Source organism: Diceros bicornis, chromosome 3 (assembly GCF_020826845.1).
Source record: "Diceros bicornis minor isolate mBicDic1 chromosome 3, mDicBic1.mat.cur, whole genome shotgun sequence".
Lineage (NCBI taxonomy): Eukaryota > Metazoa > Chordata > Mammalia > Perissodactyla > Rhinocerotidae > Diceros > Diceros bicornis.
The window spans coordinates 83,714,880-83,730,167 of NC_080742.1; the positions used below are offsets into that span (position 1 = coordinate 83,714,880).

At 42.8% G+C, this 15,288-nt stretch overlaps 1 protein-coding gene across 2 annotated transcripts in view; it reads right to left on the bottom strand.

Annotated features, from left to right (window-relative positions):
* LOC131397548 (solute carrier family 23 member 1-like) overlaps window positions 1–15,288 on the bottom strand; it is a 53,947-nt gene that overhangs the window by 31,335 nt on the left and 7,324 nt on the right. For both annotated transcript variants that reach the window (XM_058530645.1, XM_058530635.1), the window contains exons 3-4: window positions 14,158–14,315; window positions 1,295–1,454 (exon numbers count right to left, since the gene is read on the bottom strand). In XM_058530645.1, the coding sequence (XP_058386628.1) occupies window positions 1,295–1,454; window positions 14,158–14,315 (318 nt within the window). The remainder of the gene's footprint in view (window positions 1–1,294; window positions 1,455–14,157; window positions 14,316–15,288) is intronic.

Genomic DNA, 15,288 nt, shown 5'->3' on the forward strand with positions numbered 1-15,288 from the left:
AGTAGACCAAGAAATACAACATCAAGTGATCTTTTCATGTTTCATATCACTTCACAAAAGCAGTGAAATTATTGCAAAATTAGAATGTGCTTGAGGCAACAAAATGTGCGTGACACAGGCACGGAAGGCTGGCTTTCCAGGCTGGGATAGTGTGAGATCACACTAAACATGGGGCACGAAAGTGAGTCACCAGTAGAGCAGTTTCTAAAGGACAGGTTGAGAAATGAGAGGGTCTAGAAGCCTTATTTTCCCAAGACTAGGGATTTTTCTTTCATGTTCCCTAGGATGGAAATAATAGAAATCACTTTAATTTGACTTGTTGGATTCCTGATGGTATTAATGGGCCAGATTGGAACATCTGGTGTTATCAGGACGCATCTTAACCAGTGGAGAGGATCCAGTGATAATATACTTATTAAATAATTGGAAAGTACCTTGGAGAAGGACATACAGGAGGGTTTAACAGTGTTACTTTTGCTGCCCACTATTTAAAGGATAGCCGAGAATGACTCACAATCTCCTCCTCCAACAGGAGCAAGGGACTGGGCTAAGAAGGGCTCCCAAGGGGCAGAAAGAAAGATGGCGGCAGAAAGAACTGGAGTCACCAGACAAATTACTGTATCAGATAATGCTCCTTTGCCCTTTACATTTAAAATAAGTTGGAAATAAGAAAATGATTTCTTAGCAATATTTCTAGATACATCTTCAGTCTGGGATGAGGGATGCTAGCACCAGAGTTGATTCTACCAAACTGAAGCACGTCTAATAAAACTGGACCCAGAGTACACTGGGCTGTACTGGATGGACAATGAGGAAAGAACATTGTAAAAGTGGCCAATTCGTGCTGTGATGCTGGCATATTAGGATGTAGTCTGTTGCTTGAACTTTTGTTTAAGATTAAAATTGGTCATGAACTAAATATGAAATATGTGAGCATTTCCAAGTAAACCTATTTTCACTCTCCATCCATTCAACCCCAGCAGCCCCAATCCCTCTCTTGCTCATCATCCTGTTTTATTTTCTTCATTGCACTTATAACTCCCTGAGATTTTCCTTTTCTATTTGCATTTTGGAGTATTTGTCTCTCCCTCCCACTCCGCCCCACTGCATACACACACTAGAATGTTAGCTCAACGAGGGCAGGTTCCTTGTCTGACTTACCTACAGCAGTATCTCAAAGCCTGGAATCTTGCCCAGCAGTGGGTTGAACAATGAATGTTGAACAAATGAGTCAACTCGGGAGCCCCTGTTGAGTACCCTCCATTCCTCCCACCCACCTCCCTTGCCCCATTACCTCTCGGATCCTCTTCTGCCATTCCTCTGTGAATTCAGGAGAGCTGGTGTTCACCTGGCTGGCATTGAGTGTCCACTCGGGGCACTTCCAGGCAGGAAGGGAGAGCATGGCCAGGGAGGGTGCCACAAAACCAAATGTCCCTCCCTGGAGAATGGGCAGCCTGGAGGAGGGGAAATGATGCAGTTACCCATAAGATTCTTTAGTACGAGTCTGTCACTGGCCTCAATGGGGGCTTTTTAATCCCAAGTCCTCCCTCAGTTTCCAGGCAACACATGACCCCTGTTATTCTCAGTTTACAAAGAACTCCTGCCAAGCTCCAAGTCAGACCCATGAAGTCTCCTAAACTTTGGACAGGTAGGAGAGGTGGGGAGGGGAAAGACAAGCGGATCTAAGCCCTGTCCTGGAGATGCAAGCCCAGGAAGAGAGAGTCAGGTGCTGGAAAAAGATTTGGAGACAGCACAGAGCTCAGTGAACACAGTTAGTGGGTGCCATTGTCTTCCCCAGTACCAGAGAATCTTCTCTGGACCCAGGATCAAAGCATAGCTCACACGTGTGGAGTTCTCCCACTGATAAGAGATGCACAGCCTAGAGTCTGGGTTGCCGGATTCCTTTGTGTCTTCAAATTGAACAGCAGTCCCAGACCTCTACCTTTAGGCTCCTTTTTACGCATAGACAGAAGAGGATTGAGGTCATTATCAGGGCGTGTCCCCCATCCAAACCCTTTTCACTCCTGATCGGTATCTAACTCTGGCCTGTGTAAGAACTTCTAGCAGTGCTTCCCTGCCTTTTCTTCCTTTCAGGGTGAACACAGCCTGACAGTCAACCTCCAACAATCCTGTCTTACTAGAGTGTCAGAAAGTATGAAGTCTGCCAGCCTTGGACATTAGAATTTGAGTGGGGGAAGGGAGTGGAACAGAGAAATCCTAGCCTCTTGATTGCATTTGTTACTATGGCCCTTCTTGGTCAGGTACTTTTTCTTGTTGTTTTTTTTTTTTGATGAGGAAGTGTAGTCCTGAGCTAACATCTGTTGCCAGTCTTCCTCTAATTTGTATGTGGGATGCTGACACAGCATGGCTTGATGAGCAGTGTGTAGGTCTGCACCCAGGATCTGAACCCACACACCACAAGCCGTGAAGCAGAGTACTCAAACTTAACCACTACACCACTGGGCCGGCCTCCAGGTACTTTTTCTTAACAGTACTAGCAGGGTATCTTTGAACTCAGGATTCTCTGAAGACAGCTTCAAGGATTATTCTTAAGAATGACTGAACACATATTATGTAATAAAACATAAAGTGTACGGAAAACTTTTGCTGCGTAAGTGGCCTTTGTATCCTGGCTGAAGACTGGGATCGGCGATGCCTGGGCATCACCCTCAGACAAGTTCAAGGGCTTGTCTAGGAGTGCGTCCAGGCACGGGGAGTGCACAAAGCTCCGGGTGAGGCCAGTGTGCAGCCAGGGCTGAGAACAACTGATCTAGATTCGTAAATCTAGACCCATAACACTCCAAAATGGAATGGAATACACTGCACACACAGGGCAGGAACACATGGGTGGTGGTATGAGTATGTGTGAGTAACTTTTTTAATTTAAAAATTATGAATGTGAGTATCTTGACAGAGAAGGGAAACATGCTATATGTATATCATTGCAAAATGCCTTTTGAGCTTTTAAAATGAACATAGAATTCTTTGTATAAGGGTATAACCAGAGAGTACATAATATAGGACTTGTGTTTAATTTTTAGCTATAATTCTGTATACACATTTCATTCATTCAATAGATGTTTATTGAGGATCTCCTGTGTGGCAGACACTGGGTACCAGGTATTGGAGATTTCATGGTGAGTGAGACAAAACTCCCACTTCTATTCTAGGTACACATTTCTCTGTTAGCGCTCGTACTAACAAACTAACCATTTATAGTAACTGACTCTCAGGGATTGCTTTAAACACCTTAGGATTATGCTTACAAACACTCCACCGTGTTAGTATGCCACCACTGCCTCAGCCATTTCAGTATTACTGGGTTCCATGAGGGCAGGGATTCATTATTTTTCTTTTCCATCCCTCCAGCACTGAGCCTGGTGTCACAAAAACCCTACCAACATTGGGTTTTTATTTTGTTCTTTTAGTGTAATAGGCATGTAATGAAACCCTAATAAATGTGAATTTGCATTTCATTAAGTCATAAAGGACGTGTACTCATTCATGTGATTTCATGTCTGTTTTTCCTACCTATAATCAATCTATTTATGACATAGAATTTGGATACTGTTGAAATATATTTATACAGTTCTTTCAATAGTGAGCTTTATTTTCATTTTAAAAAAATGTTTTCTGTTATTGTATGCAGGAATTCATCCCTAACTCAGAAATTATTTAAGGGAATATTTCAAAATTTTTAAGTAGTTGAGCACTTTTCTAACTCTGTTCTTCCGAGATTATTACACGTGATTGGGACATGTGATACTGACTTTCTGCCTTTTTTTAATTGCTGAATACCTTTTATGTTCAAGAGTAAGATGATTTTTTTTCCATTTTCTTCAGTGTATTATCATGTCCTACCTTTAGATTCACACAATGTATCAATAAATTCTTCCCCCATTATTCTACACTCAGAACTTCCAATTCCATTCATTCTTCTCTCTCTCCCCACCTCATTTCATTAGCATTCCCATTTCTTTCCCATAACTTCTTATTGGTACCCTTTTTATTGATAGATAGATAGGTAGGTAGGTAGGTAGGTAGATAGATAATTGATAGATATATAGATAGATAGATCTACATGTATTTCCTGCATTTCTGTTAGGTGTTCCATTATACACTTTGCTGGTACATGTTTGGGATATATGCACTCAGTATCATGACTAGGCTTTCGTTGTTCAGCATATCTCTTACCTTTTAAGATGACCTTAATGTGTATCTCGGTGCTCTTTTAAATTTCGTATTAATTTCATCTGCTACCATGATGGCAACTCCTTTTTAATTTGCCCATGAATATGATTCACTGTTATTATACGTGTGCCTTCTGACTTAAATGTCTCTCTTGTAAACCATAGACCGTTCATTAAAACAACTCAATATGTTAGAACTAGAAGAGTCCTTTGAAATGTATCCAGCCTGGCCTTGTCATTTTATAGATAGGAGATCTGGGGCCCAAAGTCATAGAGTTAACCAGGACAAGTGCTTGGGTCTCCTCACTCTTCATCACTCACCTGTGACACCGATTAAGAGCATGGCATAGACCAAAGGCAAGATTGAATCTCACTCTACCTTATCAGTGTGTGACCTAGGCATGTTGCCTAACTTCTGCAAACCTCAGTGTCCTCTGATAAAATAAAGGTAATAGTAATCTCCCCAAGGAGTAGCTGTGAAGAAAAAATATATGTAAATGCTTAGCCCCAGGGACACATTTCTGTGGTTTTGCCAACCTCAAATACTAATCCTATCAGTCTTTTAGGATATTTCCCTGAGACTGCAGATTTTGACATTTTACCTCTTCTTAGAAAACATGCAAGTCATTGTCGTAAAGGAAAATGGTGGAGAGTTTTACAGTGGGGCATAGAAGAGCTCAATAAATAGCAATAATTGTCATTATTATTCCCTCTGAAATGTGTGGGTACATCCTGAGAAGGTAGTGCACATCAGCACATTTTCTTAATGTTTCCTCTAAATAGCAGATGTTACCGTGTAGGCCTGTTTCTTACTGTTGTTTGGCATTCCGATTTCTTGCATGTTGGTTCTCTAAGTTTTGTTTTCCATGATCCTTGTTTTCTTTTGTGTTGTTGGAATCCATGTGCTTGGGCTGGTCCAAGGCTGGGTCTCTGCATCAGTTATCCCTTGCTCTGTGGCATCCACTCAGCCCTCAGGTAGCACAGTCTTACCTGCACAGCTTTCACTTGACTCCTCAGTGTTATTTCTTCTGTTCTAGTTCTTTAGTAGGCAGTGTCTGCCTACTTTGGGATGGAGTTGCTTTTATTGGATCTACTAATTATTTTGAAGCTTCTCATTCTAGTATTGTTGTTGAATCGATTTCCAGTCCTCTCTCACTGTCTGTTTCTTTTTGTTTGTTAGATTTTTTTGGAGGAAGTGCTCTAATAATGTCCCACAAGTCCCAACATGATATGTATTAACTTTAGCTATTGATTTACACTTCATCTTGTTCCAAATAGGATTTATAAGGACTTACAAATATGTTATGATACACTAGGGACCTGTCACTCTATCCTCAGACCTTCTAATTTCATTTTCCACCTATTCCTTCTCCCTCTCCCTACCCCATCTCACCCACAGCCAGCCTCATAAACCCTTATAGAAAAAGCCATTCTTGGCTCAGATGGATTGAGATCTGGGTGCAAATCTCCACTGCCACCATGACAACATCCCATAGAAAACATGGGCAGACTCTCTCTGTCCATCCTACTCGTCTCTTCACCCATCACCATCTCATCTGTTGGCTTAAGTACAAAGAAGAGAAAACTCTCTGCCATTTTCCTTTACGACAATCACTTGCATGTTTTCTAAGAAGAGGTAAAATGTCAAAATCTGTAGTCTCGGGAAGGTATCCTAAAAGTCTGACACGATTGGTATTTTACGTTGGCAAAACCACAGAAATGTGTCCCTGGGGGTAGTATTAACATCTAGGTTTATACAGTCTTCACAAACCTACACAGTGTCTTCCTATCGTCATCTCAAGAGTACTTCAGGGTGGGTAGGGGGATATCAAAGGAAACTGATGCTGGGGGGAAGCTAGTGGCAGGGTTCAGCTGGGAAGTGGGGGAGCCCTGATCAGAAAATCTGTGTCATGGGGCCAAATTACAACAGTGTGTTTGTTATAAGGACAACTGACAACAGGACTTGTGGTAAGAACAATATACGTGAAGGGTTTATGCTGATGATCAGGTGGGACATTTTTCTCCTCTCTCGGTAGTCTCATTTTGTCCCATAAAACAGGAACATCTAACCTTTTGGAAGTATTGGGAAAGTAAGCATCAACCCTTCTCTCTGAGCTCACATGTACCTTGTTAAAGAAAATATTATTCGTGACACTTATTAAAGATATTAAGGCCGGTTTTATTCAAGGAGAGAGGCACTACAATGGGTTTTTGTGGTGGGAGAGATCAGACTTAACTCCCCATACAAGGAAAAGTGGAGATTTATAGCCAAAGAGCAGGGTGGGGGTCAGTGGATGGAAAATTGCTAATAGGAAGTCTACTGGATTTAGTAACAGGGTGGTCATAGTCAATCTTGTATGTTAGACACTGTGACTAGATAGACCTCTCCCAAATGTTAAATAGACAGAAAACCCAGCATGACTTGGGCCTGTACAAAATCCTGCAGAGAAGGAAGAAGGGGAGAGGCGGCTTTGGACTTCTTAAAATCACATTGGAAACTAGAAGACAAGGCAGCATTGCTTTCAAAATTCTGAAAGAAAATTATTTCCAACCTAAAATTCTATACCCAGCCAAGCTATCAATTAAGTGAGAGTAGAATCAAGACATTTTCACTTATGCAAAGTCTTACAAAATTTACTTCCCCTGTACGGTCTCTCAGGATACTACTAGATAATTGTGTTCCACCAAAGAAAGATAAAGATGCAGGAACAAGAGATCTAGACTTGAGAACTGACATGCAGGGGATTCCCAGGATAAGGGTGAAGAGGCATTTAGGGTGACAGCTGAGCACCAGGCATAGACAGCAACCATTCCAGGTTGCAGCAAGTCAGAGGGCTCCAGGAGACAGTTCATCAAGAAGATGAAGCTGATAGACTGTATGATGTGAATGAAATTATTAAGAAGAGATTTAGACAACAGGCAGAGAGTTTAGAGTTGAATTAGAAATAAGTACATAGAAAACTAAGTATATTAAAAACAAGAAAGATATTAGCTCCAGGGTAAACATAAAGTTGAACAGGACAGGAACTTTGTGATTCAGTTCTGAATAGCATCATAGTCATAACGTAAGCCCTGAATATTGATCTGCGCTGGGAGTGTGGGCAAATAGGAGGATGGGAAGTGTGCTTGTATGTGATGGGGGGGCGGCTGTGAGAGAAAAAGTAATTACAGTCATCCATATTGGCACCTCAATCAGTAATGCCTAGAATAGAAGCATATTAGTTAGAGACTTGGAGAAAAATGTGTAAATAATCAGCTTGGAGGGATGAGAGTGCTTGCCTCTGCCTAGAAGAAAAGGGGGGAAGATCTCTGGTGGGGAAAGGAAGCCTGTCCATCTGTCTTCTTTACACCCATCACTATCCACTGCCCTGAGTGTGCCTTTGACATCTGCCCCCGAACTGGTGATAGACTGGGGCCTCTGCTCCAGTTCTTCCTTCTGTTCTGCCCCAAAGACGTGCATGCCTGCTCCCTCCCCTTTTTTTTTTTTTGGAGGGAAAGATTAGCCCTCAGCTAACATCTGTTGCCAGTCTTCCTCTTTTGTTTTTGCTCTCCAAAGCCCCAGTACGTGGTTGTATATACTAGTTGTAAGTCTTTCTAGTTCTTCTATATGAGCTGCCACCACAGAACAGCAACTGACAGATAGGTGATGGTGTGGTTCCACAACCCGGAAGCAAACCCAGGCCGCTGAAGTGGTGAGCACCGAACTTTAACCAGTAGGCCATCAAGGCTGACTCTGCTATTTTTTGTTTTTAAGGGCTTTAACGCTAATAATCACAGGGACACAAAGATAAAAGCAGGTGAGGTAACAAAGGTTGAAGAAGCTCAGAAACTTCTCAAGGCTTCTCAAGGCGGGGGCCTTGAACCATAGCTCCCCTCCTTCCAAGATGGTAATGGGCAGCCTACTGGACTTTGGCTCTCAGACACCGATTCAAAGGGTATGGCTCAAGAAACAAGCCGTGATGCTTCACTAAAAACACATTTTAAGTGGTTTTTATTTTTCCGAGTCATAAAACAACACATGGACTTCAAAGGAAAATAAATGGCAAATAAAAATATAAAGAATAAATTTAAGTCACGATAATTCTACAAGCAGAAATAACCATTAACATTTTGTTCTAGTCTTTTTTTATCTTTAACTAGATAAATTTTATTAGCACACATATAATAATACCTTTCATATATAATGTATACCACCCAGAAATAACCTTTAACATTTCTTCCAGTCTGTCTTTAACTAGAAAATTGATTGTCAGTACACAGGAAATTTATACCTCTCATAATTATGAATTACATTGGTCACTATTACAATAATAAAAAACTCGAAACAACTTAAATGTCCTTTAATAAGAAATGGTTAAACTAGAATATATTGATATTTTAGAATATGGAATACTAAGTGATCATTTTTTGAAAAGTGCTGTTGCAGAAATGTGTTTATTGAAATGGAAAGATTTATAATGCATTGCATATGTTTATAAAAGGGGGAGGAGTGTTTTGTTAGCACAATTGAATTTTTTTAATTGTTAAAAAAGGAAGGGAAAGTCAAAATTGTGTGTATGGTACAATCCTTTTCTTGATGTGAAAAAAATTTTCTGTACTGAGCTAACTACTTAATGTGCATTATCTAATTTAATTCTCAAGGCTTTGAAAAAATTCAAAAACAGGTCCTCTTCACAGAAACATGAAAACTACGAGAGAAAATAAATGCAAATATTGTCAGGGGTAGAAAGGAGAGGGAGCATTAAGTCTCCCTAGGCAGGGCAATATGCCCTGAGCGCCCAGGAACCTGGAGGGGATGAGGTGGAACAGGAACCAGCAACCCTGAGGAGGTTTGGGGTTGGGCCATGTGGAGTTTGGGGGGGTTTGTGGGTAAACGGGGAAGAGGTCCACAGAGGGGGACAGATGCATCTGGAGCTTGAGTTGCTGGAATCCAACCTCACCTCTGACATCATTTTGATGTTCCCTTCTTGGAGTGAATCCAATGAGTGGGCAAAAGATAATCTCACAGGGACTTTTCTTTGAAATAGGTTAGGATGGGGAGCAGAGCCTCAGGAATGTAGGATGGGACTGATGAATTCTTCTTGAATTTAAAAGGGTCACTGTGTTGTCAGAAATCCTGGGCATCCCAAGAGCCCCACCTACTTCACTCTTGGACAAAGAGCACTTGTTCATCTTTTGCCTGGGCTCTTTACACCAAGCAGGTCAGGACCTGCTAAACTGTGGAAAAGCCCATCATGGGCCTTCCCTGTAGATATCTACCCAACTTAAACCCACAGGAAGCAGAAGCACCAGCGCCCTCTTTGGGACACATCAACCCCCTCTCCCTCCTCTGATGTGACTGATCACCAGGTCACTCTTCTACCCCAATGGCCACCACTGTTCCTGCTCCGGCCGGAGCTCCAATGGCTCATCGGGTGACCTAGCTGTCAACAGGGCAGGAACAAGGTGGCTGCACACCTCTGGTGATGGGCATGGCCTTTCTGCATAACCAGGGACAGGCGCAGAGCTAGGGCAGGGCAGGGCTGGGCCTGCAGGGAATTTGGTGGGTGAAAAGGACAAAGGCCAGGGCTGACTCAGGCAAAACTGTATGCAAGCAAACATAGGCATCAGAGTGCACTTTGTGGCAGGAGTACTTGCTCCACACTTGAGATATTCCCAGGAAAATGGAAAGGAAGTCATATCACATGGAACGACTCCAGAAAAACAAATTACCAGGTAAAAATCATGAATAATTCCAGAGATGGAGTTAAGATGCAGAACTCATTGCCTCTTATCATTCCTTTTTGATTATTTAATACGGTTTTAAATACTAAGAGCTTCTGAAATCTTATTGCAACTTCAGTGTTTTATATGTAATCTAGAAAAGTCTACCATAAAATCCTGGTTAGCAGATAATCAACAACCAAATCTACTTGGCCTTTGATTCATAAGCTGTCAGTTAGGTTTTACCACCTAAAATATCTTAGGCAGTTACTCATCAGCATCTGAGAGGAAAGCCCACTTTCATGGGTGGAACCAAACTCAAGTGTGTTCCTGCCCCCATCTTAGTCTAATGACATTAGCATAATTTTATTTCCTTCTTTCTTTGCATGTTTAATTAGGGTGTAAGTTTTTTGAAGCTTAGCTCCTGATTAGTTGGTGTTTCTCACAGAGCTTACCAGAAGGCTACCCCCACATGTACTACTACTACTGATTATTCACTTGAAACATGGCACTTCATCTTCTCTGTCACCATCATAGGTATCCACAATATTAGAGATGTAAGGGACTTTTAGATATTATATAGTTCAACTCCATCTGACAGATGAGAAAATTGAGCCTTAGAGAGAGTCAATGATTTGTCCAAGTTCCCACAGCACAGACACCAGGACTGGAATTCAGGCCTCCGGTTTCCAAGCTCAAAGCTTTTCCATAATTATAATTAACACCATTTTGGGTTTAAGGGGGAGGGTATCCCCCATCCAGAAGAGCTTTGTGTTTGTAACTCTCCATAGGTCCCCCGCAGGGCTAGGGGCTCCTAGGAATCCAGGCAGGTTGCTGCAAGTCCTGTCTAATGCTCCTGCCGTGTCTGACATTCCAGGGGCTAATCCTGGGAAGGAAGGAGGGGTCCTGGATTTTAGGGGCCTGAGAGACAGACCAGATCAAACTCTGTACCTCTTTGAGTTCTTCATGGAGAATTTGGAAGAAATCTTGGCTCATAGAGATGGTGACAGAAGAAAGAAGAGGGGGAAGGGAAATAACCTGCCAAAGATGTAGGCGCCAGTCTCCCACTCCTCGGTGGAGAATGGAAGAACTTAAGCACCGGCATAGCTCCTGGAAATGACTTGCAAAGGAAGCACCTTGGAAAGTGCCTTTGACTTGATTTAGCAAAGGACCATGGTAGGAATGAATATTCTCCTCTGGATGCTGCCTGCAGTCAGCCTGTCCTGGAAACAATGGGCCAACCTCCTATCAGGCACACCTGTGTGGCTTGATTCAGATAATTGATAAAGAACCAATGGATATTAGTTTTTCCTGTCCAGTCATTCTCTCTTAAGACAGGTCAGGCAGAAGCACACTGTAGGGAATGTTTTCCATTTTCCTCTGCAACTCCAGGGCTGAGCACAGGCCTGGCACAGATTAGGTCAAAGCAGATTTACAGTGACGGGCCCCTCACTTGCATGGCTCCTTCTAAAGTCCAGGGAGGGGCCGTGCAATGTGTTCACTAGCCATACACTTTTGTAAAATTTGCGAAAGTGAGAGGTTTCAGCCACAATTTTCTGTAACTACTGTCTCTTTCCACCGCCACATCCCTAACTCTGACGCTTGCATCAGACAGCATTTGAAAGGCTATGGGCACTTTTAGGATCTGGCTAAGGGGGAGTTGAGTCAGGATAAATTTAGTTTGAATGTAGCGGGATATATTTTATGGTTTGAGATCACTAAACTACCCATACGTAGTTAATGTATTGCTGGCAGTCTTGGGGTAATCTGGTTTCCAGCAACGCTCTACTGCCCACTGTGCCAGCTCATTCTATGTCACGAAGGTACAGGACCAGACTTTGCATTATGATATGAATGTGCTCTATAGCACCCATCACTTGACATGTGTGGGTGGTAGATGAAAAACAGGGTTTGAGGTGTATGCAGTCAGAAGCTAGTCTGTGGCAAATTTGCCAAGCATCAGATATGCAAAATTACCAGAGAAAGTCTTGTTCTCATTGATGTGCAGGCAAAATAGAAGTTTTCTCCTATCAGGAATATACTTAATAATGCAACATATACAGTAACAAATGCACCATGCATTAAAAAAAAAATGATAGGAATCACGTACCATAGAATTGGACAGAAGTCCTGTGTTTGTAGGGCACAAATCTACAGCAGAACTACAGTTTGCATGTGAAGGCATGGTACTGCGTCCCAACTAGCAGTCATAACAAACAGATTTGGACTGACTCCTGCTAGAGGAATGACTGAATCATCTTTCCTTCTCTCTGTGAAATGAAGAGGGGATTGAAGGGTATGCAACCACAAAACATGGGGAAAAATGTATTACAGGGGACTGTGAGAAAGTTAAAGAATAAAAACTACCATGCTATGTTTTGGAATTTATGGTGTTTATCTGCTTTTAAAAGTTTGTAATTTGTTGCTATTTTTTTAAATTTAATAATATTCTCGTATGTGATTTTTATTCATAATTCTGTGTTCTTTTTCTTAAAAGGGACACCAAAAACTGTATAAGCTTCAGGCTGAACAAAACCTGGGCCTGTCTTTGACTAGATGCTAAATGAATGTGAAAGGAAGATACAGGACTAACAGATTTGGGGCGAAGGAGGTGAGCAGGAAAGGTCTGGAAGACTGACAGAGAGGAATTTGCTGAGAAGATGGTACCCAAGGGAGCCGCTGTGTGGTGTGGACTCCAGGTGGGGCGGGGGGTGGTGGTGGAGAATGTGAAGAGAGGATGTGTGGAAATGAGGAGGGGAAGATTCCAAAGACATGTTTTCCAGGCTTCATTCACAGTTTTGTCCAGGCCAGCTCAGAGAAATAGGACTCCATTTCACTCAGGCTAATTTTAGCAGCTTACATATGAACATAAAATACTAGATGGTTTAAAAAAAAAAGTGACTCCACCAATCATCACAATTGATTATCTCAATAATACTGTAAGGGAGCAGGGCACATGTGATCATGAGCCTTCTCTGACAGATCCCAAACCACATATCTGGTTCAGTGAACGTCTGCTGTCTTGTCTACTCAGAACAGAACTCATCTTCCCAAATGGGAGTTGCCATATTTGTTGCCCTGGTGGGGCCAGAGCTGGGCATTTGGCTTAAACAGGGCCAATCAGAGCTCTTCCCTGGAATTTTTAAAATGTGAGACCAGCCAGAACAGTACTTGCCTGCTTTGGAGGGGTGAGAGGACTGCCAGCAGCCCTGCCTATGGACACGCGTAGGAAGCCTGTCTGCAAGAATGAAGCACAGGCTCTGGGAGAGTCATGAAGAGACAGTCTTGTCTTCAGTCTAGGAAAGAAAAGCCCCCTGCACATGGCCGGATGCTCTAGAGGGTTCCATTCTGGCCTCCCCTGGGGAGGCGACTGCAGGGCCAAAGGGCTATGCCCACCTCAAGTCTGTGTGCCCCTCTCCTTTGAATCCCAAGAATTCTCTTCCCAAATGGCCCTGAGCCTCTTCCAGAGCCTGCTTGGGCCTCTTCGCCAGATCTGTCCTGCTGAAGGCAGACCACAATGCTGGTGTGCACACCCCTAGGCCTGAAGGATGGCCAAGGGGCAGCTGTTTGGGGAATCTGGTGTGTGTGGGGTGTGGATGGAACTTGGATGTGCAGGTTGGGGTGTCACTATTCTTGCATGTGAGACCATTTGTGATCTGGAGCAAAGCTTGAGGTGGGAAGAGAAGGGGGAAGGCCACAGGCTGAGGGCCAGCCCTCCCTGGGATGCCAGGTTTCAAAGCAGAACTTGAAGGAATCATAGAATTGTAAGTTCAATCCTGGTAGGATGATCAGAACATATTTTATTTAAGAGCTTGTAAGCTTGGTGTATAACTCTCTGATATTTAGACATGGAGTGTGTGGGTCTCCATTTGTACTCTTGCCCTGGGTCTCACGAATATTAGGAGCAGACCTGAGTAGAGACAAGAGATGGAGAGAAAGTCCTAGTGGCATCTGAGTCCCTGGTTGGCCATGTTCCTGAGGCATAATGCACCCTGCCTTTCTCTTGGCTCAATCTTATAAGTTAATAAAGAACAAATTTTTGCCTAAGTGTATCTGGATTTGTGTTACTTTAATCAAGAATCCCAGCTAATATGGACAGTAACTGTTGAAGCTAGGACTTGAACCCAGGCTCTGACCCCTGGCTCTGTGCTCTCTCTATCATGTCACACCAGCTTCCTAACTGCCTCTCCTGCTACAAGCCAAGCAAGACTTGCTGATACACTGGCAGGTAAAAGTGTGAATCCATGGCGAGGATTTTACTTACCTGACTCCTAAAAACACTTGCAGGAGAGTGCAGATGCCAGAGACAAAGAAAATGGTGCTGATGAGGTAGCTCTGGGTCAGGGGGTCATGCTGCAGACACAGGTAATCCGCCAGGATGAGTGGCACTGCCACGAGCCCCCCCAGGGCCGTAAGGAAGTGCTATGGACAAAGCAGAGAGAGTAGACAGGCATGTAGATGCTGTGGCTTCCTGCTCCACCCTCATTCCCATTCCCACCGCCAGTGCCAAGAGCTCCATCTCCGGTCTCAGAGGATCCTGGCCATAAGTGATAGGCAGAGATCCAGGCAAACAGTGGGAACTAGGGAGGCCTGGCAGCAAGAAGCAGGGACCCAGCCAGAGGGGCTGGAGTTCAACGCAGACCCTGGGCAGGACCCTAGTGCTGGGAACTCATATCCTGGGTGAGAAACCAAAGCAGAAACATAGCCCAGATGGACATGACAGGAACCATGGAGAGGGCCTCAAGAACAAGAACAAGGCAAGAGGCTCATTATTATAACAAGGCACACGGTGAGAGCAAGACCATTGACCAGGAAGGCCTGAGCACATTCTCCAGAATAGATCATATATTAAGTCACAAAACAGCTTTAGCAACTTTAAGAAGATTGAAATCCTACCAAGTATCTTTTGCAACTAAAGTTTTATGAAACTGGAAGTCAATAACAGGAGGAAAACTAGAAAATTCACAAATTTGTGGAAATTAAGCAACAGACTCCTGAACGACCAATGAGTCAAAGAAAAAATCAGAAAATATCTTGAGACAAATGCAAATAGAAACATAACATACCAAAACTTACAGGATGCAGCAAAAGCAGTTCTCAAAGGGAAGTTTATAGCAACGAATGCCTACGTTAAGAAAGAAGATCTCACACAAACAATCTAACTTTACTCCTCAAGGAAGTAGAAAAAGAAGAACAAACCATACCCAAAGTTAGCAGAAGAAAGGAAGTAACAAAGATCAGAGCAGAAATGAATGAAACAGAGACCAGAAAAACAACAGAAAAAATCAACTGTCTTTTTGAAAAGATAAACAAATCCTTAGCTAGACTAAGAAAAGAAAAAGAGAAGACTCAAACAAAATTAGAAATGAAGGACAAGCCATCACAACTGATACAA